This window comes from Pantherophis guttatus, chromosome 1 (assembly GCF_059756535.1).
Source record: "Pantherophis guttatus breed Tessera chromosome 1, ASM5975653v1, whole genome shotgun sequence".
Classification (NCBI taxonomy): domain Eukaryota; kingdom Metazoa; phylum Chordata; class Lepidosauria; order Squamata; family Colubridae; genus Pantherophis; species Pantherophis guttatus.
In genome coordinates, this window is record NC_142063.1 from 288,962,801 (window position 1) to 288,983,281 (window position 20,481).

At 37.3% G+C, this 20,481-nt stretch overlaps 1 protein-coding gene across 6 annotated transcripts in view; it reads left to right on the plus strand.

The window, feature by feature from the left end:
• DAAM2 (dishevelled associated activator of morphogenesis 2) overlaps positions 1-20,481 on the plus strand; it is a 210,778-nt gene that overhangs the window by 167,007 nt on the left and 23,290 nt on the right. For 3 of the 6 annotated variants that reach the window (XM_034428014.3, XM_034428012.3, XM_034428013.3), the window contains exons 16-20: positions 493-528; positions 2,280-2,386; positions 16,034-16,118; positions 18,624-18,730; positions 19,802-19,890. In XM_034428014.3, the coding sequence (XP_034283905.2) occupies positions 493-528; positions 2,280-2,386; positions 16,034-16,118; positions 18,624-18,730; positions 19,802-19,890 (424 nt within the window). The remainder of the gene's footprint in view (positions 1-492; positions 529-2,279; positions 2,387-16,033; positions 16,119-18,623; positions 18,731-19,801; positions 19,891-20,481) is intronic. The other 3 variants (XM_087883100.1, XM_087883099.1, XM_060692444.2) reach the window with 1 other exon arrangement.

Below are 20,481 nucleotides of genomic sequence, written 5' to 3' on the forward strand. Positions count from 1 at the left end.
CGACTTCTTTTTTCTTAGAAAAGACAAAGAGTCTGTTCTTCACTCCATACAAAAGTATTTGCTGTTTGTTATACACTAAGAAGGCAATGTTAAACAGGAATAGAATTTTATTTCAAGGTCTCGCATTGATTCTTTTATGATGTTCAAAAGGCCAGTTTATTATTTTATAACATCACTTACATAATTGCAAAAAGAAAGTACTGAGAAACCTTATTTGTGGCCTATAAAATCCTGTTAACTATTGTCTTTAGAATCTCTATGGAAAAGGGATAAATTCTGCACAATTTAGTAATATCTCCTACTTTTGTGTCTATGGAAGGGAGAACAAACTGTGATGCCTTTTGTCGTTGATTATTTTAATAGTGTCATGTTAACGAGCACTTCAGTAGAAGACCAAATATTATTGCTTTGATAAACTCTGTACCTTTTTATTGCTGTTGCTAATTGTTGGCATGTTTCCTTCTCTGTTATCTTCAACTGTTGCCTGAGTAGGACCTGTTAACTAATCCTTCTTCCTCCTGTAAGACGGTGAGTATTACTGCCTGTCCCCTTTCTGACTTTTCTGATTTCTTTTTCAGTATTTAGATCACGAGATCCACCTGAAACTTCATAATCCACATTGTTTATTGCATGAGTAAACCTTATCTTTCATCTGCACATATATAGGTGTTTCTGTGACTAAGACAAAGGATTGTCTTGCATGAATTTTGAGAGACAGAAAATAAAATTCAGTCTGCTTTTGTGTATCCAGTGGTGGGTTTCTACAGGTTCGCGCCCCCCCTCCCCCCCGGTTCAGGCGATCTGGTAGCGGTGGCAGCGGGAGGCTGTGCCCACCGCCCGGACATCTCTGCGCATGCGCAAAAGCTTCTGCTCACACCCGTTAGCACGCGCCCGCGAGCAAACTGGTAGCGACCAAAATTAAAACCCACTACTGATCCAAACCCACATGAGTAAACGAGAGATATCGGAGATGGCACTGTCAGTTTTGTTTATGAGACAGAAGAATAGGCTTTACTCACCTCCTGCAAATAATCCTGTTATTTATTTATTTTTTAACTAAAGGGGTCCTGAGTTTCAATTGTTAATGGGAGTATCTTTTGAACTGAGTTATGTCATGGATGTCCCATTGAATAGAAGAGAGAGGTGACTTTAATGATTCTTCCTTTTTCAGCTTCTCAATTCTTAGAATATCTGCCCCACTGAAGATCTTCTGGAACAGTATGAAATTTTAGGAATTTGGTTATATTTTTATTTGCTAGCTTCTATGTATTACCCCATGCCAATATGACACTCAGTGACTTGTATTCTTTCTTACAATAAAAAGATTGCAAAAGTAAATCTCAAACATAGTTCAACATGAAAATACCTGATTGATACTAGATCCTTTCTTAGTGTCCTAGTATTCATAGTGATTTTTTTAAAAAACCCAAGCAATAAAGAGGAACTGAAGAAAAAAGGAAGGAAGGAAGGAAGGATGGATGGATGGATGGATGGATGGATGGAAGGAAGGAAGGAAAGAAGGAAGGAAGGAAGGAAGGAAGGAAGGAAGGAAGGAAAAAAGAAAGAATCTTAACTAGTTTGAAGATTGAAAAACCTCTTGAAAGAAGGCAATATCAAATAATTCTGCATTGTTGCCAAGAAGTCTATAAGGCTGTGTCCTTTGTAGCCACTGGAAATTAATTCAATTTAATGTCCTTCAACTTTTAAGGAGTTGTATTGGAAAGTGAAATCAGCAAACTTGTTTCTCCTTACCTCTCCAGCATCCTTTTCTTAATCTTAATCCTATCTATAAAGTCAAAGGTTATTCCACTTACCTAGGTGCCGATACAATCCCTGTGGTATCTCTTGATAGTATTGTTCCTACTTTTTGAACATATTTTATTTATTTGGATTCAAGTTTATATCACGTGTCATAATGCATGTCCCTGTATGTGAAATGTGTTCTTCATTTAATTATAATTTTCAGGCAACCCCATTTATAGCAAAGGCTAGGGACCTTAGATGCACATATATATGCATGCATGCTTGCACATATACGGTTGCCTGTTGCACTTACATCTCGATTTGCAAGGAAAAACAAATAAGGAAATAAACCATGTTTATACAGTTTCTTATTTTTTAAAAAGTTTTATTTTTATAGTGTTGCAATCCTACAACTTTGGTGGATTTCCTCCCATGCTGATTCCTTTGGATACAATGCATTGCCCACCTAGTGTTCCTTCTCAGTATTGCATTGACTGAAAAATGAAATAATTCCACATTTTTAAAACTATTTGTAGAAGGAAATGGGATCAACTGAAGACTTATACTTATCCAGCCGAAAGGTGAAAGAGCTTTCTGTGATTGATGGCCGGAGAGCACAAAACTGTGTCATCCTCCTTTCCAAGTAAGTTTACCATATTTTGCATTTGTCTGGAATTTCAGTTTGTTGGTATACAGAAAGGATGCGCGTAGAATTCCTATTTGACTGCTTCTATTCCAAGCATTTTAGACCGCAATCTGTCTCTGAAGTGTTCTTGAGGAATGAAAGATGTTTAGGTTTCTCTCCAATGTCAACTTTGATCAATTCTGTCTTTCACATGAATACAAATGCATCATCTTGAGATTTAAACTAATTTGTGATATAAACTCAAACAGGGATTTGAGCATAGCTTGGCAGTTTGTGTGCGTTGAATTTTTAAAATGTAAATATTGATTTATTCGATTTTATATCCTCATTTATCAGACAGCTTCTTAGAAATATTGCTTATATTTTACAATGTATGTTTGTGGCTATTAATAAAAAATATTTTTTTCTGGCAATTTGGTAAATGTTATGCTTTTTTTCTGTTTTATTCATATCAAATGGTTCATTAATTAAAATAATGTTTTTGTGTAATTAATTTTTTTACATAATTGAGTAAGGAATAATTGGAAGTAGCGTAAGAGACCTGGTGGCTCAGCAGACTAAAGCAGACTAAAGCACTATTATTAACATCAGCTGCCTGCAATTACTGCAAGTTCAAATCTCACCAGGCTCAAGGTTGACTCAGCCTTCCATCCTTTCTAAGGTAGGTAAAATGAGGACCCAGATTGTGGGGGCAATAAGCTGACTTTGTATAAATATACAAAAGTATGAAGGCTATTGCTTAACGCATTGTAAGCCGCCCCGAGTCTCCGGAGAAGGGCGGCATATAAATCAAATTTAAAAAAAAATGCTTCATTTGCTCATGATCGAGGCACTATGCAAAGAAATGGTACATTGACATGTTTGGCATTTGTAAGCAGCTGCGCCTTTGGTGTTTAGCTGAATTGCTTGTCCATTGTCTTTTCTGCTTTTGACAGAAAGTTTGAAGATAGTTATAGTAAATGTATCGTGGGATGAAAAAACCAGTGCTAAATAACTGATACAAATAAGTAACTGATGGAATATTCTCAGCTTGTGTTCATCGTTTTAGGTAGATAGGCATCAAATATTTGACACCAAGGAAAAACATTCAAGTGTGCCTAACACTGCTTTATTTCCTAACATGAGAAGTAATAGGATTAAGAGCTTTTGTATTAAGAACTCAAGTTGCTTTTATGAATGAATACACAAGAATGGTTCCAGACAGAGGCATGACCACTTATGGACAAAGCGTCGGTTGTTCCACCTTTTTCTTCTTAACAATTTTTAATGAAAATTAAAAAAAAGATGGAAGGAAGAAGACGACCATAATCACCTTCTATCATTCATAGACTTTAATACCATATAGTTCTTCGTTTAAGTCCATGACTGTGGCAGTATGATTATCTAATAAAATTCTTGTTTCCATGCATCTTAACTTCAAAATATTTTTAATAAAAATTAGAAGGAATGTTTAAATGTTCTTTGAAAAGAACCATATCTGTTAATATACATACAACTTTATGGAAAGCAACTTTTACAAGCAGCATTGTACAAAATAATAAGCTTTCAGCATCTCCATGTTCTGTTTTATACATTATTTTTGTTCTTTAAACTTTCCATCTGTCTTTCAGGATCTCCATCCAACCGCAGTATTTGTTTCTCTCCCCCTCCTCCTTCACTCTTCCTTCATTTATTTGTTTGCTGTGTAATCATCTATGCTCACCATTCACTGGAGCATAATATGGAACTATCACCAACCTACAGATTTCTATGTTCTTATTCACCTACAAATTCTGAATGACACTAATGTATGCTTCCTCATTTTTTAGCCCTTTCCTACTGAACCTATAGCCGTGATGGTGAACCTATGGCACGCGTGCCACTGGTGGCATGTGGAGACATATCTGTGGGCATGCGACTGTTGCCCTAGCTTAGCTCCAGTGCACATGCGTGCGCTGGCCAGCTAATTTTCGGGCCTTCCGGCTGTTTCTGGCCTCCAGAGGGCCTCCGGGGGCGTGGGGAAGACTTTTTTTGCCGTCCCCAGGCTCCAAGCAAGCCTCTGGAACCTGGGGAGCACGAAAAACAGGCCTACCTGGCCCACCATGCCATCATGTGCCAAAAGCGTGGGGAGCATGGGGGGAGGGTCATGTGCGAATGCACAGGGAGGTGGTGCACATTGAATTATGGTTGTGGGCACGCATATGCATGAGGCCCCCACGCTCCCCCCGCTTTTGGCATGCGACGGCAAAAAAGTTAGCCATCACTGACCTATAGTTTCCTTTCACTAATGATATTCATCAATATGAGTACATGCACTCAATAAGAATACAATTCTTAGTTTCATAGAACTTAGCTATTTTCTTATTTCATTCCATTTGCTTAGTGGTGCTTTTTAGCTTTTATTCCTCTTTATGTTCAAAGTCATAGTTTTCCATGTGCTACATTCGTTATCTAATGGATATTGACCTCCATTACCCACTATGGACTTGATCAATCATGTTTTTCACATAACATTTTTAATAAGAACAATTACCAGCCCAAATCAACCTCTGCAAATGTTTACCATAAAGATAGCACCACTCATTTTGCCCAACATACCATAAAAGCAATTAAAGCTTAGTTTTACCCCATACGTGTCTCTGATATTCCAAGCAACCTGGGATCTGTAAGAGACTATTAGGCAAGTTAACATATTGTTACCTACATCCCACCAACTAGGATACAAGCAACTTACTGACATATGCTTAAAATGCAAGGTGCATAATATTTTATTTCAACCTCAAATAGATTCTTGAAAGTTTAATTGTACAGTTCTTGAGTCAACCAACTTTCAATAATAAATTGGGGGATATATTAACAATTAAGAACTGTAGTCAGGGGTTTTCTTTGAGTGTGTACCTTTGAGTGGAGTGGAGTCTCCTGCAATTTTCTTGGCCAGATTTCATAAGTGATTTGCTATTGCCTGCTTCCTAGAAGTCAGAGAATGTGGTTGACCCAAGGTGCATCCAGTTGACTGAATGCCTAAAGCAGGACTAGAATTCACAAACTCTAGCCTTAACTTGTCAGTTTGTAAGATGATCAGTTGTAAGAAAAGTTTACTTTGAATTATATTACAAATGGATTTTTTTTCTCCAGAAAAACAATTGCGAAAATCTCAGGATACTCAGAGAGTATTTTGCTATTATACCCTAAATAGAATTTTAGTAGTGGTGTCTGTTTCCTAACCTTACCTAAATCAAGGGGCTGATGCCCCACATCAGAACTGTCTGTAACAGGAGAAAAAGAAAAGAAATAAAACCCTAAGAGAGTATAGTTAAATTTTTGTAAGACTATTTGGGAATGCTTAGTGCACATGAAATTCTTGCTGATTCTTAGAGGATGAAATATTAACCAGGAGGAATGGGAAATTAAACTGAATATTCTAGGAAAAAACATGATTCATTGATCGATGTATAGTTTTGTTCCATCGAAAGCTCAGGGCATATAATATCTGCCTGTACATTTTTTAAGATAGCTGCATCATGTGACTGCACTCTGCAGCTGTTGCACAGTATAGAAAAAAGTGTAGCTACTTTGAAGAGTTGTAGACAAGTATAGTGTTTGAGCCCCCCCCCCCCCCCCCGGTGATCTCTGAAATATCTTTTGGGTACCATTTGGACTTAAGTCCAAAACATTTCATAGCTCTAATAGTTTACTGATGCAACCTCCAAAGATGAACAATACAGACAGGACAACGTTTTGTTTATTCCTATATATGCCTCTGTATGAATATATTGTAATTAATAAGATATAAACATGTAAAATGAGAAGTGCTTCAGTCTCAATATTATACTAAGCCTCACATTATTCTTATACCATGTGCTTTTGATAGAAATATAAATCAGATTTTTATATTTATGCAAATGCATATGCTGAAACCTCAGATGCTGTAATGTCTAGCATTTTAGTATGGAATGCACATAGAATTTCAGGATGGATTCAAACAGTAGACTTAAAATGTGAAGCAAGTCAAGATATCCTGTTCAGTTTTAGCCTCCTCCACAATTTATTTTTCTTCATTCCAGAGAATAAAATAAAACTGAAAATCTGAGGAAGGTCAGCACCGCATGTATAAAATGCATTGAAGGTAGATACTATTGCTTAAAGGAGTAAACATCCAACATGAGTCACTTCTTCCCCCTTTTTAATTTTCTACTGCTCAGATTCATGATCTTACCTTCAGTCATTGCATACTGCAGTCTTTAATTAAATCAAGAATCCTGTGTGGAACTATCATGTCTAAAATTTCTATCAGTAAGCCATGTGCTTATCTTTACTCTCCAAAAAGACATGCCTCTTTTTTTTTTTGGCAGTCAAAGGAATATCTAAAGGCTAGAAGGCAAGTCAAGCAAAGTTTGATTTTGGCTTGGCATCAAACAAGACATTACTTGGCAGACATCAGCAATGTTAACGAGCATGTCACCCTTTTCCCTAAATCCTCTTTTGCTCAATGCAAGTTATTAGGGCCAAAAGAATAACATCTTAATTATCTGTAATTCCAAAATTGTTTCAGACTTGTCCTGTTTTCTCCATAGTTGGTTCAAATTAAATCAAACCAAACCAAAGTTATGATGATCAAAAAAAAAAAAAAAGACAAACAAAAAAGAGAGATAAAATTATAAAATTAATAAATTGAAATTAGTAATACAAGTCCAAACTGGCAAATCTGAATTATCTGTTGCTGCATTTTTACTGCAGCCACACAAAATTTGGCTCCAATGTTAATATTAGCAAGATTGGAGTCTGAAAGTGTCCTTCTTCAGAGATGTTGCCACACTGTTAGTATGTAATCTTTCACAGATCCCTGTAAAATTTACAGCAAAGTAATTTGTGTTGAACAGTTTCTATTTTCCCAGTGTCATATATGGGGCAGATGTGTTTTGTTAGTGGAGTTTTGATGAATTTGTCCTGCAATAAAGCCAACCAGAGGACATTATGCCCAGTGGTGGGTTGTCCCCAGTTAGTAAAACCTGTGGGAGGCTTTGGCCACCGCCCCGGATGTCATCATAGACGATCTGTGTATGCGTAGAAGCTCGGCACATGTGCTTGCTACGCTCACACGTGCACGCAATCCTGTTGCTAACCAGTAATAAAAGTAAGTAGAACCCACCCCTGATTATGCCTGGCCCTCTAAAGTCCTTCTATAATCTAGGGAGGGTTAATGTGTATCACTAGCTTGCAGATTCCCATGTGTTTTTCACTGTCAGGATGTTCCAGGAAAGGATGCTAACTTGATTTTGGTATTCAATATCATTCAGCCTTTGAAGGACTTTCTTTCTTTCTTTTTTTTTTTGCCTAGTCAAAACCAAATTCACTGCTAATATGCATGGTGAGTGGTGGTCATCCTTCAAAATTCACAGAACCAGGCCATTAGGGAAAACTGTTATCTTCAACTCATGCCCATTTATTTTGATTTTTCTGCTTTGAGCCTAAAACTGTGTTGGAGATGCATCTTGGAGCTGCCAGTACCACAGAAGCTTATCTAAAATGTTTTTTCTTAAAAAATGTATATTGGTTGTGTACAAACTATCAGATCCACTAGCAATTTTTTAGTGCCTGATCTATTGCATTTCAAATATACTGGACTTATAATGATTGACTTTAATTTTCCATAGCTTCCCAGTTAGCTTGACCATTAATCGTGACTTGAGACCACCACATTCCAAAAGCTCTAGATTGGAGAATCTTGTAAAATTACTCTTTTCCACCCACTCTGAACAATGATATGTCCTCCCTTCTTATTTTTCCATTATTTTTGAGAATTAATTGTTCTGTTTTGAAAGAGGCGGCTGAGCATTCTCCATATACAAATAAGTGTTTTCTTCCAATATTTTTTTCACAGAATTTCTGTTAATAGATAGTTTCAGAAAGAAAGGGAAAGAGAGATGTTTCTAAAGTAAGTATTCTAGTTAAAGATAGGACACGCCGTATGTTTTAAAAACATAATGGATTGAACAACACTTTTAAGCAATCTGTTTAAAAACACTTAGCTTACCCATCTTTAAACACTTAACAATATTTTCCTTCTTACCTAGTAGTCCCTTACCCTTCTCCACATGGTTAAATGTTAAATTATTAATACCCTAGTCTAGGCTATTGCTATTTTTTCTATATCTGGGGTTTTCTTTGTCTTTTTTTCCCTATAGCATGAGAAAAATAAAATACCAATGGGTTTTCTCCTAAAAAAAAGTCCCTTGAATCCTCAATGGCATTTTGTGTCCTTTCTCAGTGTCTATATTCTTATTCCTCTGACTCTTTGCTTAGTCATTCACAAGTAGTCTGGAACAGGAAGTATTTAGGAGAAGAAAATAGTGAAGGTTTTGTTGAATAATTGTGATGTGATTCATTTACTTGCCCCATGGACAGTGATCCCCTTTCTGCAGTCTGTCAACTTCAGTTATAATTCTGTGTCTCTCTGTAAGATTAACTGAGCTATATCAAATTGGGAGCGCAAGGAATGCATTTAAAAAAGGCCATTTGGTTTCTTTCCCCAATTTTCCTTTGGAGTTTTTAAGTGATTTATGGGAATGGATAGAAGTTGTGCTGGCTAGAGATTACAATAAACAAACTGGCATTGATCATGTTTATGTGTGCATATTTGTAAATTCAGTATATGGACTGCAAAAGAAAGAAATAATTCAAGTGCCAAGAAAGCAATTAGAAATAGTATACTTTTTTTTTTTTTTGGCCCTTTGATTTTTTCAGTGTTTTTTTTTCTGCATGCGCATTTTGCTGTATCTATGGTAACCTATAACTTCAGGGATTAGTACCTAAAATATCCTGATTTTAGTGCCAGGGCATGATTTGCCAGATTTCAAATATTATTTTGCCAATATTTTAATGTCTTTTTATTAGTTGTAGTTGGAAGTAGTTAATGGAAAATAAAATGCTCTCTCATCAAAAATAAATTTCAGAAGATGACTCTCAAAATACTTGGAACTTTGATTTTGATCCTTTTTTCAATATACCTGAAGTTGGGGAAATAATTTGTCAGAAGGAAGGCCAGATTATGATCTTCTCTTCTAATTTTAGACTTTAAAAAATAATAATAATGCAAGGATGAGAAAGCATCCAGAAAGAATTCTTCCATTGTGAGAAACTGAATGGTATAGATTCTGGAAAACTACATCTCATGATTTTTTTCAATTTAAATTTTTTTGTATATGTAATTCCAGTTTTAAGGTCATGGTGAGTTTGTGACACTATCCTGTTAATAGTTCTGAAAAAGTGATGAGACTTTTCATTAGCCTGGAGTTTTCCAGATGTGCTGGAATATAAATTGCAGAATGTTGGCTGTACATTAGACTATAAAACCTTCTCTCTATCATCAGAGGAAGGTAGAGGATCTCCCTTAATGTCGAATTTCTCTTCTGAATTAATATTGCTGCACTTTCCAGAGCTTTCTGCCTCTTATGTATCCATATCATCTTACGAAGGATTTTTCATGGAATGTTGCCTTTATGTATTACAATTTTTCATGTCTTTGATATTATCAGTCCCAATTACATTGTGAATTTATTTATTAGATTTGTATCCCATCTTTATTACTTTATAAGTAACTCAAGGTGGTGAACATATCTATTGCCCCTTCCTCCTCCTATTTTCCCCACAATAGTAATCTTGTGAAGTGAGTTGGACTGAGAAAGAGTGACTGGCCCAAAGTCACCCAGCTGGCTTTCATGCCTAAAGTGGGACTAGGACTAGAACTCATAGTCGTTTGGTTTCTAAGACAACACCTTAGCCACAACACCAAACTGTGTTGATAACATCTAGAACAGGGGCATCAAACTCAATTTTATTGAGGCCACATCAGGGCTATGGTTGACCTTGGGGGGGCAGGTGGACATGGCTGACCGGATGGGTGTGGCTGACTGGGTGAGTGTGGCCAACTGGGTGGGCATGGGCAGCTTGATGCCACTCCCCAAATTGCTGGCATGTTTCCTCTTCGCATTGGGTAGACTGGGCTGAAGCCACGCTGGCCTGATGTTTCCTCTTCGCACTGGGTAGACCGGGCCGAAGGGACATTGGCCTGATCTTTCCTCTTCATACTGGGTAGACCAGGCCAAAGCCACGCTGGCCTGATTTTTTTCTCTTCACATTAGGTAGACCAGGATGGTCCCACAGCCAGATTTGACCACATTGAGGGCCAGATTCGGCCCATGGGGCTTGAGTTTTACACCCTTGAACTAGAAGTTCCTTCCCCAGTCTTGGGTGGATGGCCACAACAAATCTGTTAAATTACATAATTAAATTAAAACTGTGTAGAACCTAATTTACATTTCAAACATATCTGGAAACACTAAATTACACGAGAAAAAAGAGTAGAACTTTGGAGGTTAAAATAAAATAAATCTTTTCTTTCTTTCTAGGGGCAAGGAAGTTTAAGAATAGTGACAATTTTCACTTAATTTGGTTAAAATAAAATAAAATAAACCAATGGCCATCTTTATAGAGAAAAGTAAAAGAATCTGCCAGTAAAAGAAAATAATTAAATGCAGCAGTTTTGCCCTTTAAAAGTCTTTTCTTGCCATCTTTCCTTTTCTTGCCAAGCAATAAATAACTTGATTTTATTAAATCAGTGGTAATAGGAGTGTAACGATGTCTGGATTATAAAGACAATTAGGTGAGAAATAAAATCAAGGAAAGTGGTAAGGGCCATGTTAGAAATGATTATCATATACTTTAATTCTTTCTTCGAGATTTGGATATCCGTATTCCTGTGTGAAAAGAAATATTTCTGACTTCTGTTAATCACTTCAGCCATGAGATGGATGGCATATAAATTTAATAAATAAATATTTCTCCTACCATTATGCCAGTCTTTAGGAACATATATAGATATGATTAACAGACAGAAATGATGTATCTCAGCTATAAAAACTTGGACAGGACAATTGCATAAGGCTTCTTTCCTGCCTTCTGTTTTCTCCTTTAAATAATTGTAAAATGCTTCTTCTGTTTGTCCAGTATGCTTCTGATGAGTCCATCTGGTACTATATTATCTTTATTTATACAAAAGTTCAAACAAAAAAAATTCAACTGCTTGAAATATAACCAGATCAATTAACATAACTGGTTTGGGAGATATCTTATTACTGTGAACCATATTCCAGCATAGTTTAAGATTGTAATAATACAGTATATGGTTATGGATGAATTGCACTTAATTCTATTTAGTCGTAGAGCATTTTTTAGCCTGACTAAAGTTTTTTTTTTTTTACTAAACTGGATATCATATTGCATATGATATGATACATAAATCCAGCAAAATGTAGTATTTCTTGAATATTAATTGAAAGAGCCCTATAATTTACATGTGTTTTGAAAATATGCTGTGGTTATACACAACTAGAGAGAATTTTGCAAATACATTTTTCAGTGCAAATAAAAATGTGTAAATAATTGCATCTCAGCAATTTGCTAAGATATTTTTTTCTTTCTTTATTAAAGAATAAAAAAACTGACAGTTGTTCACCACACAGACTTTCCTTGCCAAGCTGCATGTGATTGGGATAAATTATCTTCACTATAAAATGACTATACTGTTAAAGTGTTGCCGTTGTAAAATACAGCTTGAGCTGTTTCCTTAGAGGAAGCTGACTTACACAACTACCCCCTTTCCATTCCAGTTTTCTTTTTAAACACTAAACAGAAACTATGAGACAAGACAGCTTCTTTTTGTAGGATCATAATCGATTTGACACAATAAATATGGAGAAAAAAAATGCAACCAGATGCTAGTACTAGTTGTTACATATAATAGTAGTTTTAACCGTTCAGTTGTGTCCGGCTTTTGGAGATTTTATAGGCAAGTGCTCTCCAAGGCTACCCTGTCAAGCACAACTTCTTTCAATTGTTGGATGTTCATCATCGTTTCAGATTTGATGGTATGAAGCCAACGAGTTCTTTGCTTGCCCCTTCTTCTTGATGCACTAACCATTCCTAGCATCACAGACTTCTCCAATGAATTTGCACGTATGATATGGTCAGAGTAAATCAGACATAGTCTTGTGATTTTGGCTTCTGGTGATGTTTCTGGTTTTGTACAGTCAGCATCTCTGGCTGTTTGTGGTAGACACAATAATTTACGCCAGCACCACAGTTCAAAGATGTCAATTCTTCTTTGATCAGCCCTTCTTAATGTCCAACTCTCACACCCATACATCATATGCTACATATACTCTGTGTTGTTTTAACGCCCAAAGAATGCCCCAGTGCTCTTGAATACTGTATTCCTCAGAAAGCACAAGAATCTAAAGAGAGATCCTAGATTCTCGCTCAGCTAAATAACCTTAGAATCATCCTACACATCCTTGTACTGAGAAGGAGAAGGGGAGCCATTGGGAAAGGGAATGTAGAAAGCAGTAATAATGGATTTTCTCTCTTCCCACTCATAGCACTCTTGGATAACAAGTAAAGCTTAGGCCCAGTTAGGACTGTGATTGCAGTCATTTCCTCTGATCTCTATAGGTAAGCTTCCCTGCCTTTCCTAATCTTAGTCCTCGGAGAACATGTGTGTTTTCTTGCCAAAAGCTCTCTTTGCACTCAAAATGCAGAAGTGTCCATTGCAATTGTACTCGGTTCTGTTCTATTTTCACATGTCAGTAGAATTGCTTAGCTTAGTTATCATTCCATTACAGTCTTTGTGGGGGTCTTCTGTAAACAAATATAAAACAGACCTGGCAGTGGTTAAATTATGCATGCAGTCTGGGGTTTGTCAGTTTTTATGCCAGTGGGAGAAATTTAGGTTTGGCTCTTACAAGACCGGTATGAAAATTACTGATGATACATATCCAGCAATGAGATATGACTTATTTACTGTGTCTCTTCTGGCCATAATCACATTTTAATGTGGTGTCTGCATTGCAACAAATTCCCCCCCCCCACTTCAAGTAGTCATCTTCCTTCTGCCTTGAGTGGAAAGATTTTAGGGATCTGCTCAAGGTTTCTATTCAATCGGTTCACCTGTTTTTGCTTAAAGCTCGGCACATCTGCTTTATGTTACTATTGCCTATTTTAAGATCCACTGCATGGTTAGTCAGAAGTATTGGAAAAACAACGACAACAATGAGAATACTTCACTAACAATCCGTTGGCCCAGTTGCTTGTCTGCTTTCAAACTCTGTGTGAATAGCACATTTGTGGCCATGTGGCTTGCTGACTGTAGTGAGACTGTTCTGTAAGCAATTGCTTGCTCATCTAGCTAGCCTCAAGTGCAGCTTAACAGTATCTGCAGTGATCATTCAGATGCACCACAGGCTTTATATAGGCCTTACAGTAGCCTCATTGAGTTGTCTCTTAACATGGGGCCTGGCAGGCCCCTGTGAGAGAGGGACGTGCCACTTGAGCCAGATGTTTCTTTATTAGTGGCTGGGCAAAGGCAGCTGCATATGCATTTCTTGGATTTAACGCCATCTCCTTTGAGCATTTTAAATCATGCTTCAAGAGAATCATACCATCAAAAAGGTGCCAAACTCTCGTACTTGGACATTAAAAACTTAATGAGACTTCAGGTATAGCTCCCCTGGCCAGGAACAGTGCAAATTTCTTTGTGTGTCTTGCTTCACGGTTCTGAAATCTGAATTACAGGAAACTTGTCTTGGGAAGGAAAAAGCTAATTCGTTCTCCATGGCCTCTTCAGTTTTTGGCTTCTTTGCTTAAACCAGTGCCAGTTGGAAGGATGAGTGTTATCTGTTTCCATATACAAAGAGGAACTATTGTCCAATAAATATGAATTCTGTGTGTTTATTTGAAAATGATGGGCCATTAGAAAAGGTTCCCTGAAGTGCTGATATTTAATGCACAATTACATAATTAGAATCCAGTGCTTAATATCCTCAGTAAGATAGATGGGTATATCTTATTATGATTCTGCTCTTCAAATTTAGTAAACTGTCAGGATTTAATCCGCCAAATAAACAAATCCCTTATTTTGTTGTTAAATGCCTGGAGGGAAGAGACCCCCCAAAAAAATATTTTTAAAAAGTAAAGGCCTAATTCTCATTGGTCACTTCTTCATTATAGAGGCAGCTCCTAACTTTACAACTGATTAGACCATCCAGAGTTATGACAGACCTCCTCAGAACTACTTACAACCTGGTTTTGAAGTTATGATGGCTGTGTATGCAGACATACACACATGCACGTATGCACACAGTCATGCGATTGCATTTTGGGCTATTGGCAACCAGCTCACCTTTATGGTCATTTGCCGCATCCTGTGGCCATGTGACCACAGTTTGACTTTTTGGGTAGTTTACTTCTGGTTTCTGGCAAAAAAAAATGTCCACTAGAAAAAATAAATTTGCTTAATGACCACAGTGTTAGCTTAACAACCACAGCATTTGCTTAACAACCACCACAAAAAGTGTTGAAAAACGGGATCTGGTCAAATGATGCCTTACCTACAATCATAATTCTGGGCTCAGTTACAGTTATAAGTTGGGGACTACCTGTAATGTCTCTTTATTTTATACTGTAGTATATGTGGGTTATTTTGTATTGTAATATATTTGCGTTAAGTCATATAGTGTGGTAGGATGTCATTTGGAGACATGAGTTATTTTTTTTTTTTGCTGTGTATTTATGGCGTAATAAATATGAATTAACAATAAAAAACATTCACAGTCATAAAATATAACAAATATCAAAATATTTATGTCAAAAACTGTAAAATATAATAGAAAGCTTATACTTGACAATTATTGATCACAATTTCCTCCCTTTTGCTTCCCTTGCCTCTTTCTGTTGTATGCTAGAAATCAAGTTTTGAATTTTTCCATAATTGTGAATTATGTTTTTCTTCCTTGGTCAATTGCAAAAGTGTAAAAGTTTCTTATTTATTTATTTGTTTGTTTGTTTGTTTGTTTGTTTGTTTGTTTGTTTGTTCAATTTATATGCCTCCCTTCTCTGGAGACTCAGGACGGCTTACAATGCATTAAGCAATAGCCTTCATACTTTTGTATATACGTGCTTAGTAGGGCTTTTGGCCCCCACTAAGCGGTGTTCTTTTTTATACAAAGTCAGTTTATTGCCCCCACAATCCGGGTCCTCATTTTACCTACCTCGAAAGGATGGAAGGCTGAGTCAACCTTGAAGAGTCAACCTTGAAGAGAATCCCTAAGGCTTTTCTGCATGACAAGTCATTAATGGAAAGTTACTCTGATGTACATGTTTTATTCAAAGAACATAATATATTCTGATTTACCACTTAGAGGTTGCCCTGAATGTAACCATAATCAATCATTTTGCTTTAACAGTCTTCTTTGTGATCTTTCATTTGTTCGTATCTTTATGGATATAAAGGAAGATCTTGCAACAGATCCTCACTGAAGGTCTATGGAAATTCTCAATCATCCAGGTCATAGTTGCCCCAAAGGTGCTTTTCCAAAAGACAACTGATCTTTCTTGGGCTTTTTTCCTTGAAAACGTTGCACTTCTCATCCAAGAAGCTTCTTCTGTTCAGAAGTGAACAGAAGCAAAACATTTTCAAGGAAAAAAGCAAGGTCCAGTTGTCATTCGGAAAAGCACCTTTGGGATATCCTCAGTGAAATTTTATATATGCCTAAAAAATTAATTAAATTAATTGTGTGAGCAAAGTATTTAGAGTGTATGATATTATTACAGGTTGAAGCTATCTAATGAAGAAATTCGGCAGGCAATTTTGAAAATGGATGAAGAAGAAGATCTGGCGAAAGATATGTTGGAGCAGGTGAAAAAACTTAGTTACTTAAACACTGATGTCAGTGGTAAACGGAGAGTGTGTTCCTCTTCTCATTGGGTTACATCTCAGCAAGCAATTTGTATCAACATGCCAGCATGATGATCAGATTACTTTCAGATTCTTTTCCCCTCCATAGTTCCTCATTGCCGTTGGGTTGAGGAGTATAATAATGGTGTCAGTAGATTATTACTAATGTCCTTGTACTTTAGGTGAAGAGTTATTGGTCCTGAACATGAAAAATAGCAAGGAGAAAGAGATTTTTAAAATCTGGGAGAAAGAAAGAAGGGAGGAGGAATAGTATAGTGTGTAGAAGCCTAAGAGAGACTATTGATATTTCACAAAAGCAGAGTTATTAGAGAAGCCTGTGTTTATTTTAAAATGCATTTTTTTTGTAATTTTTACAACATTAGTTATTAGTCCCTTTTCCATTTCTCAGATGTCTTGTCTGGGGGGGCAGGCGGATGCATTCATAGGTATTTTATCTTGTAATCTTGACCACTTGAAATTCTACGCTGTCTTAAATGTATCCCAATTTACTACTATAATCTCCTACTCGATTGCCTTGGGAATTGCAAAGACAATAAGAGAATGGGCATTAACGTTTTTAAATCAATAAGTATTCCAGGAGAAAGTGACTTAAACCGTTGCTCATTTGTTGCATGGAGTACATTCATGAGGCAGGCTTATTTGTATTAGGAATGAACGGGGCTTTGAATTTGAAGGGGGAAAAGTGCTCCAGAGCACGCCAAGGCATGAACAATGCACCTGTCGGTAGCTCCTTAAACTTGTCTTTTCCCAGGATCACGTGCAAGCAAGCATTGGAGGGCAGTTGTGTGATCCTGGGGGAAAGAACAGCTGAGCTACTTTAAGTAATTGCTAACAGGTGTTATGTATCCCCATTCTCTGGAGCATCTTTTAAAAATCTATAACAGTGCAGAGTCTTGCCTCTGTGTAGGTACACACACGTACACGTAGCTCTTTTGGGGTAAAGTAAGACACAGTAAAAATGATCTACAAGGACCTTTAGGAAAGCGATCATTAGGGATCGTATTCTTGGATTCAATGGTGGCTAATGCATGTGATGTGTTTAACTTTACCTGTTACACTTTCTAAAGAGAAACTCAGCTATTTTCCAATAATACTGGTCTTTTAAAATTTCTGCTCCCAAGGTTGAAGGCCAGAAATGGCTAATTACAGATAGTCCTTAGCATCTACTTACCTTCCTTACCGGGTTGGAAGTGTCACATGTGCGTGCAGACCTGTGCATGCGCAAAACCTTCTGTGCATGTGCAGAAGGTAAAAACCACATTACTTCCTGGTTAAAGCCAGGAAGTAATGACACCCGGGTGGGTGGCCGGAGCTTTGCTCCGCCATCGCTACTGGATCACTGAACTAATGGCCAAGATCACTACTGGACTGGACGATCCGGTCCGATCCGGGAGCATTTCACCCCTGATCCTCAGCTTACAACAGTTTGTTTAGTGACTGTTCAAAGTTACAACGGCATTGAAAAAGTGACTTAGGACCGTTTTTCACATTACGACCTTTGCAGCATCCTTGTGATCAGAATTCAGACGCTTAGCAGTTGACTCATTTATGACGGTCGCAGTGTCCCAGGGTCATATGACCACCATTTGGGATCTTCTGACAAGCAAAGTCAATGAGGAAGCCAGATTCACCTAACAACCGGGTTACTAACTTATCAACTGTGGTGATTCACTTAACAACTGTGGCAAGAAAGTTCATAAAATGGGGCAAAACTCATTTAAGAAATGTCTCATTTAACCACATAAATTTTGGGCTCAGTTGTGGTCGTTTTCACTTTTGGGTGGCTGCTAGGACTTCTTCCAGTGCCAATAGTTTATCTGTGTCTCAATAGCAGTTAAACTACTCCTTGGAATAATTAATGAATTGGTAAGCAAGCATATAAACTAGGCTGATCTTCCAGCATAGTTTGGAAGCGGCAATTGGATGTGTGAAGCCAAGCCTTAATCCCACCAGATAGATAAAAAAGAATCTGTTGCTGAATGAGCTGTCTTTTGAGTTCAAACTTTGAATGATCACCCTATAAATCTAGTTTCTATCGACATTGTTCATTATCTTTCTGAAGCAGCCATTTTAGAAATGTGCTGGAGGGGATGGAGGGGAGAATAGATAGAACTTTGTATTGGAGGAAGAATGGGAAGAACATTTTTAGTACTTTACTTACAGTGCTACACTCCGAATGGCTTTATGTGTCAAAGACATTCTTCATTAAATACTAAATTAAATATTAACAAGATACGCAGCAAATAGTAGCTGGAAGTGAGCAAACGTTTCAGGAAGATCACTTTAATTGTTTCAAAAAATACTATTATAGCAGGATGTAGGGCAGCATTTTCAGTACCAGTCTATTAGTTCATTTTCATGCTGTCAACCTCCCCCCTGTCTGGTTGGCTGCTTCATGTTGTCTGTATTGTTGTTGTTTAAAAAAAAACACTTTTGATGTTCCAGCTACTGAAGTTTGTTCCAGAGAAGAGTGATATTGACCTGTTGGAAGAGCATAAGCATGAAATTGATCGCATGGCGCGAGCAGATCGTTTCCTCTATGAAATGAGCAGGTGCATATATGTATATTATTAGGTCTGTTTGCATGTGATGGAGAATGAGAGAGAAAGGGAGTGAATATTGTAATGTACATTAACACTCTCTATAGAAAAATATGGGGGTGATCTGGTGATTGAGTGGTTTAAGATACTGGGTTTGTAAGCTGGAAAACCTGAGTGCCACGCAACAGGGTGAACTCCTGTCTTCACCCCAGCTCCTGCCCACCTAGCAGTTCAAAAGCATGCAAATGCAAGTAGATAAATAGGTACCACTTAGGTGGGAAAGTAACAGCAATCAGTGATGTCATGCTGGCCACATGACTGCGGAAATGTCTTTGGACGACGGTGGCTCAGTGGCCTTGAAATGAAGATGAGCACTACCCCCTATAGTCAGCAATGACTAGCAGAATAAAATCTGCAGGGACTTTACCTTTTTATAGACGAATGTAGCCCTCATAATTCCTAGACATTATGACCTTGCTAACACACAATTATGAAAATTAAATCTAATAAATTGAGAAAACCAAGATGGGACTGCTGATACAATGCAATATTTCAAATAGTATAATTGTAGTTTAGAAATTCTTATTGACTACATAGCTGTGTTTGTCAATGAAATTCAATCACCTGCTTTTCCTATGTAAATTATATAAAATATTATCATGCATTTGAGTAACAGGCTCTGTCCTTGTGTGAATTGCTATGTTGTGCAGTGGAATTAGAAGCTTGAGATCAAGTTAGTGATGCCTAAGGGTGACCCTTGTGTAAAATACTGGAAATGTACTGGGAAAATATTAACTTTCATTGAACTGGAAACTTCTTCCTCCTCTTTTTCCTCTGTGTTTTGGGTCATAATATCTTCTTTAGGGGAATAAAAATGCATGATTGTTATGAGATTCAGAATTGATCCTTGTCTGCTAGACATTGTCTCTAGGCAAAGCAGCTGATAGAATTTTTCATATTTAGGGATTTCTGTTCTAGTAATAAGATGGACTTTGAATAAAAATCGATTGGTCTTACAGGTATTCTGTTTTGCTGAAAGACTTATTGAAATGCAGCTCAGATCTCTTGCTGCTTTCTTTCTAGGATTGACCACTACCAACAAAGACTTCAAGCATTATTCTTTAAGAAGAAGTTTCCAGAGAGGCTTGCTGAAGCTAAGCCAAAAGTGGAAGGTAAGTTATATTCTTTACAAACAGTAACATATTTCAGGTATCAGAAGGTGTCATCCTGCCCAAGGAACACTGTGTGCTGAAGCATTCTGTGCAAGCTTAAGCAGAAGAAAATTGATGCCACTGTAGTTTGGGTTATGAATTGAACAGTCTGAGATGGCTAGCTCTTTGGCAGGATCCCAGTTTCTTGGTGGGTTGGATGGCGCTTATCAGTCCTGGGGGTGCATCAAGATTATTGCAGAAAAAAACTTGTCACAATCCTTCCTTAACCCTGACAATCTCATTTCCTAAGAGCAGCGAGAGGGTTGAGGATGGAACAGGCAGGTTACCCACTTTTGCTGTATGCATTCTGATATGCAATGCAAAATCTCTTTAGTGATTTTTTTTACTGTGTCTTCCAAAAGCCTTTCTGCAGAATTAGAACCACCCAAAGAAACACACTCAGTGGTCTATTTCCACGATCAGTATTGCACTTCCTGTGTTGAAAAGTGAGAGAGGAGCTTTGGCTTTAGAAAAATGTAGTATGCATTGTTAGGGAGATCCCTCCCTTACATTCCCCCTTTCAACTATCATCAGTCCAGTATGTCAATCTAA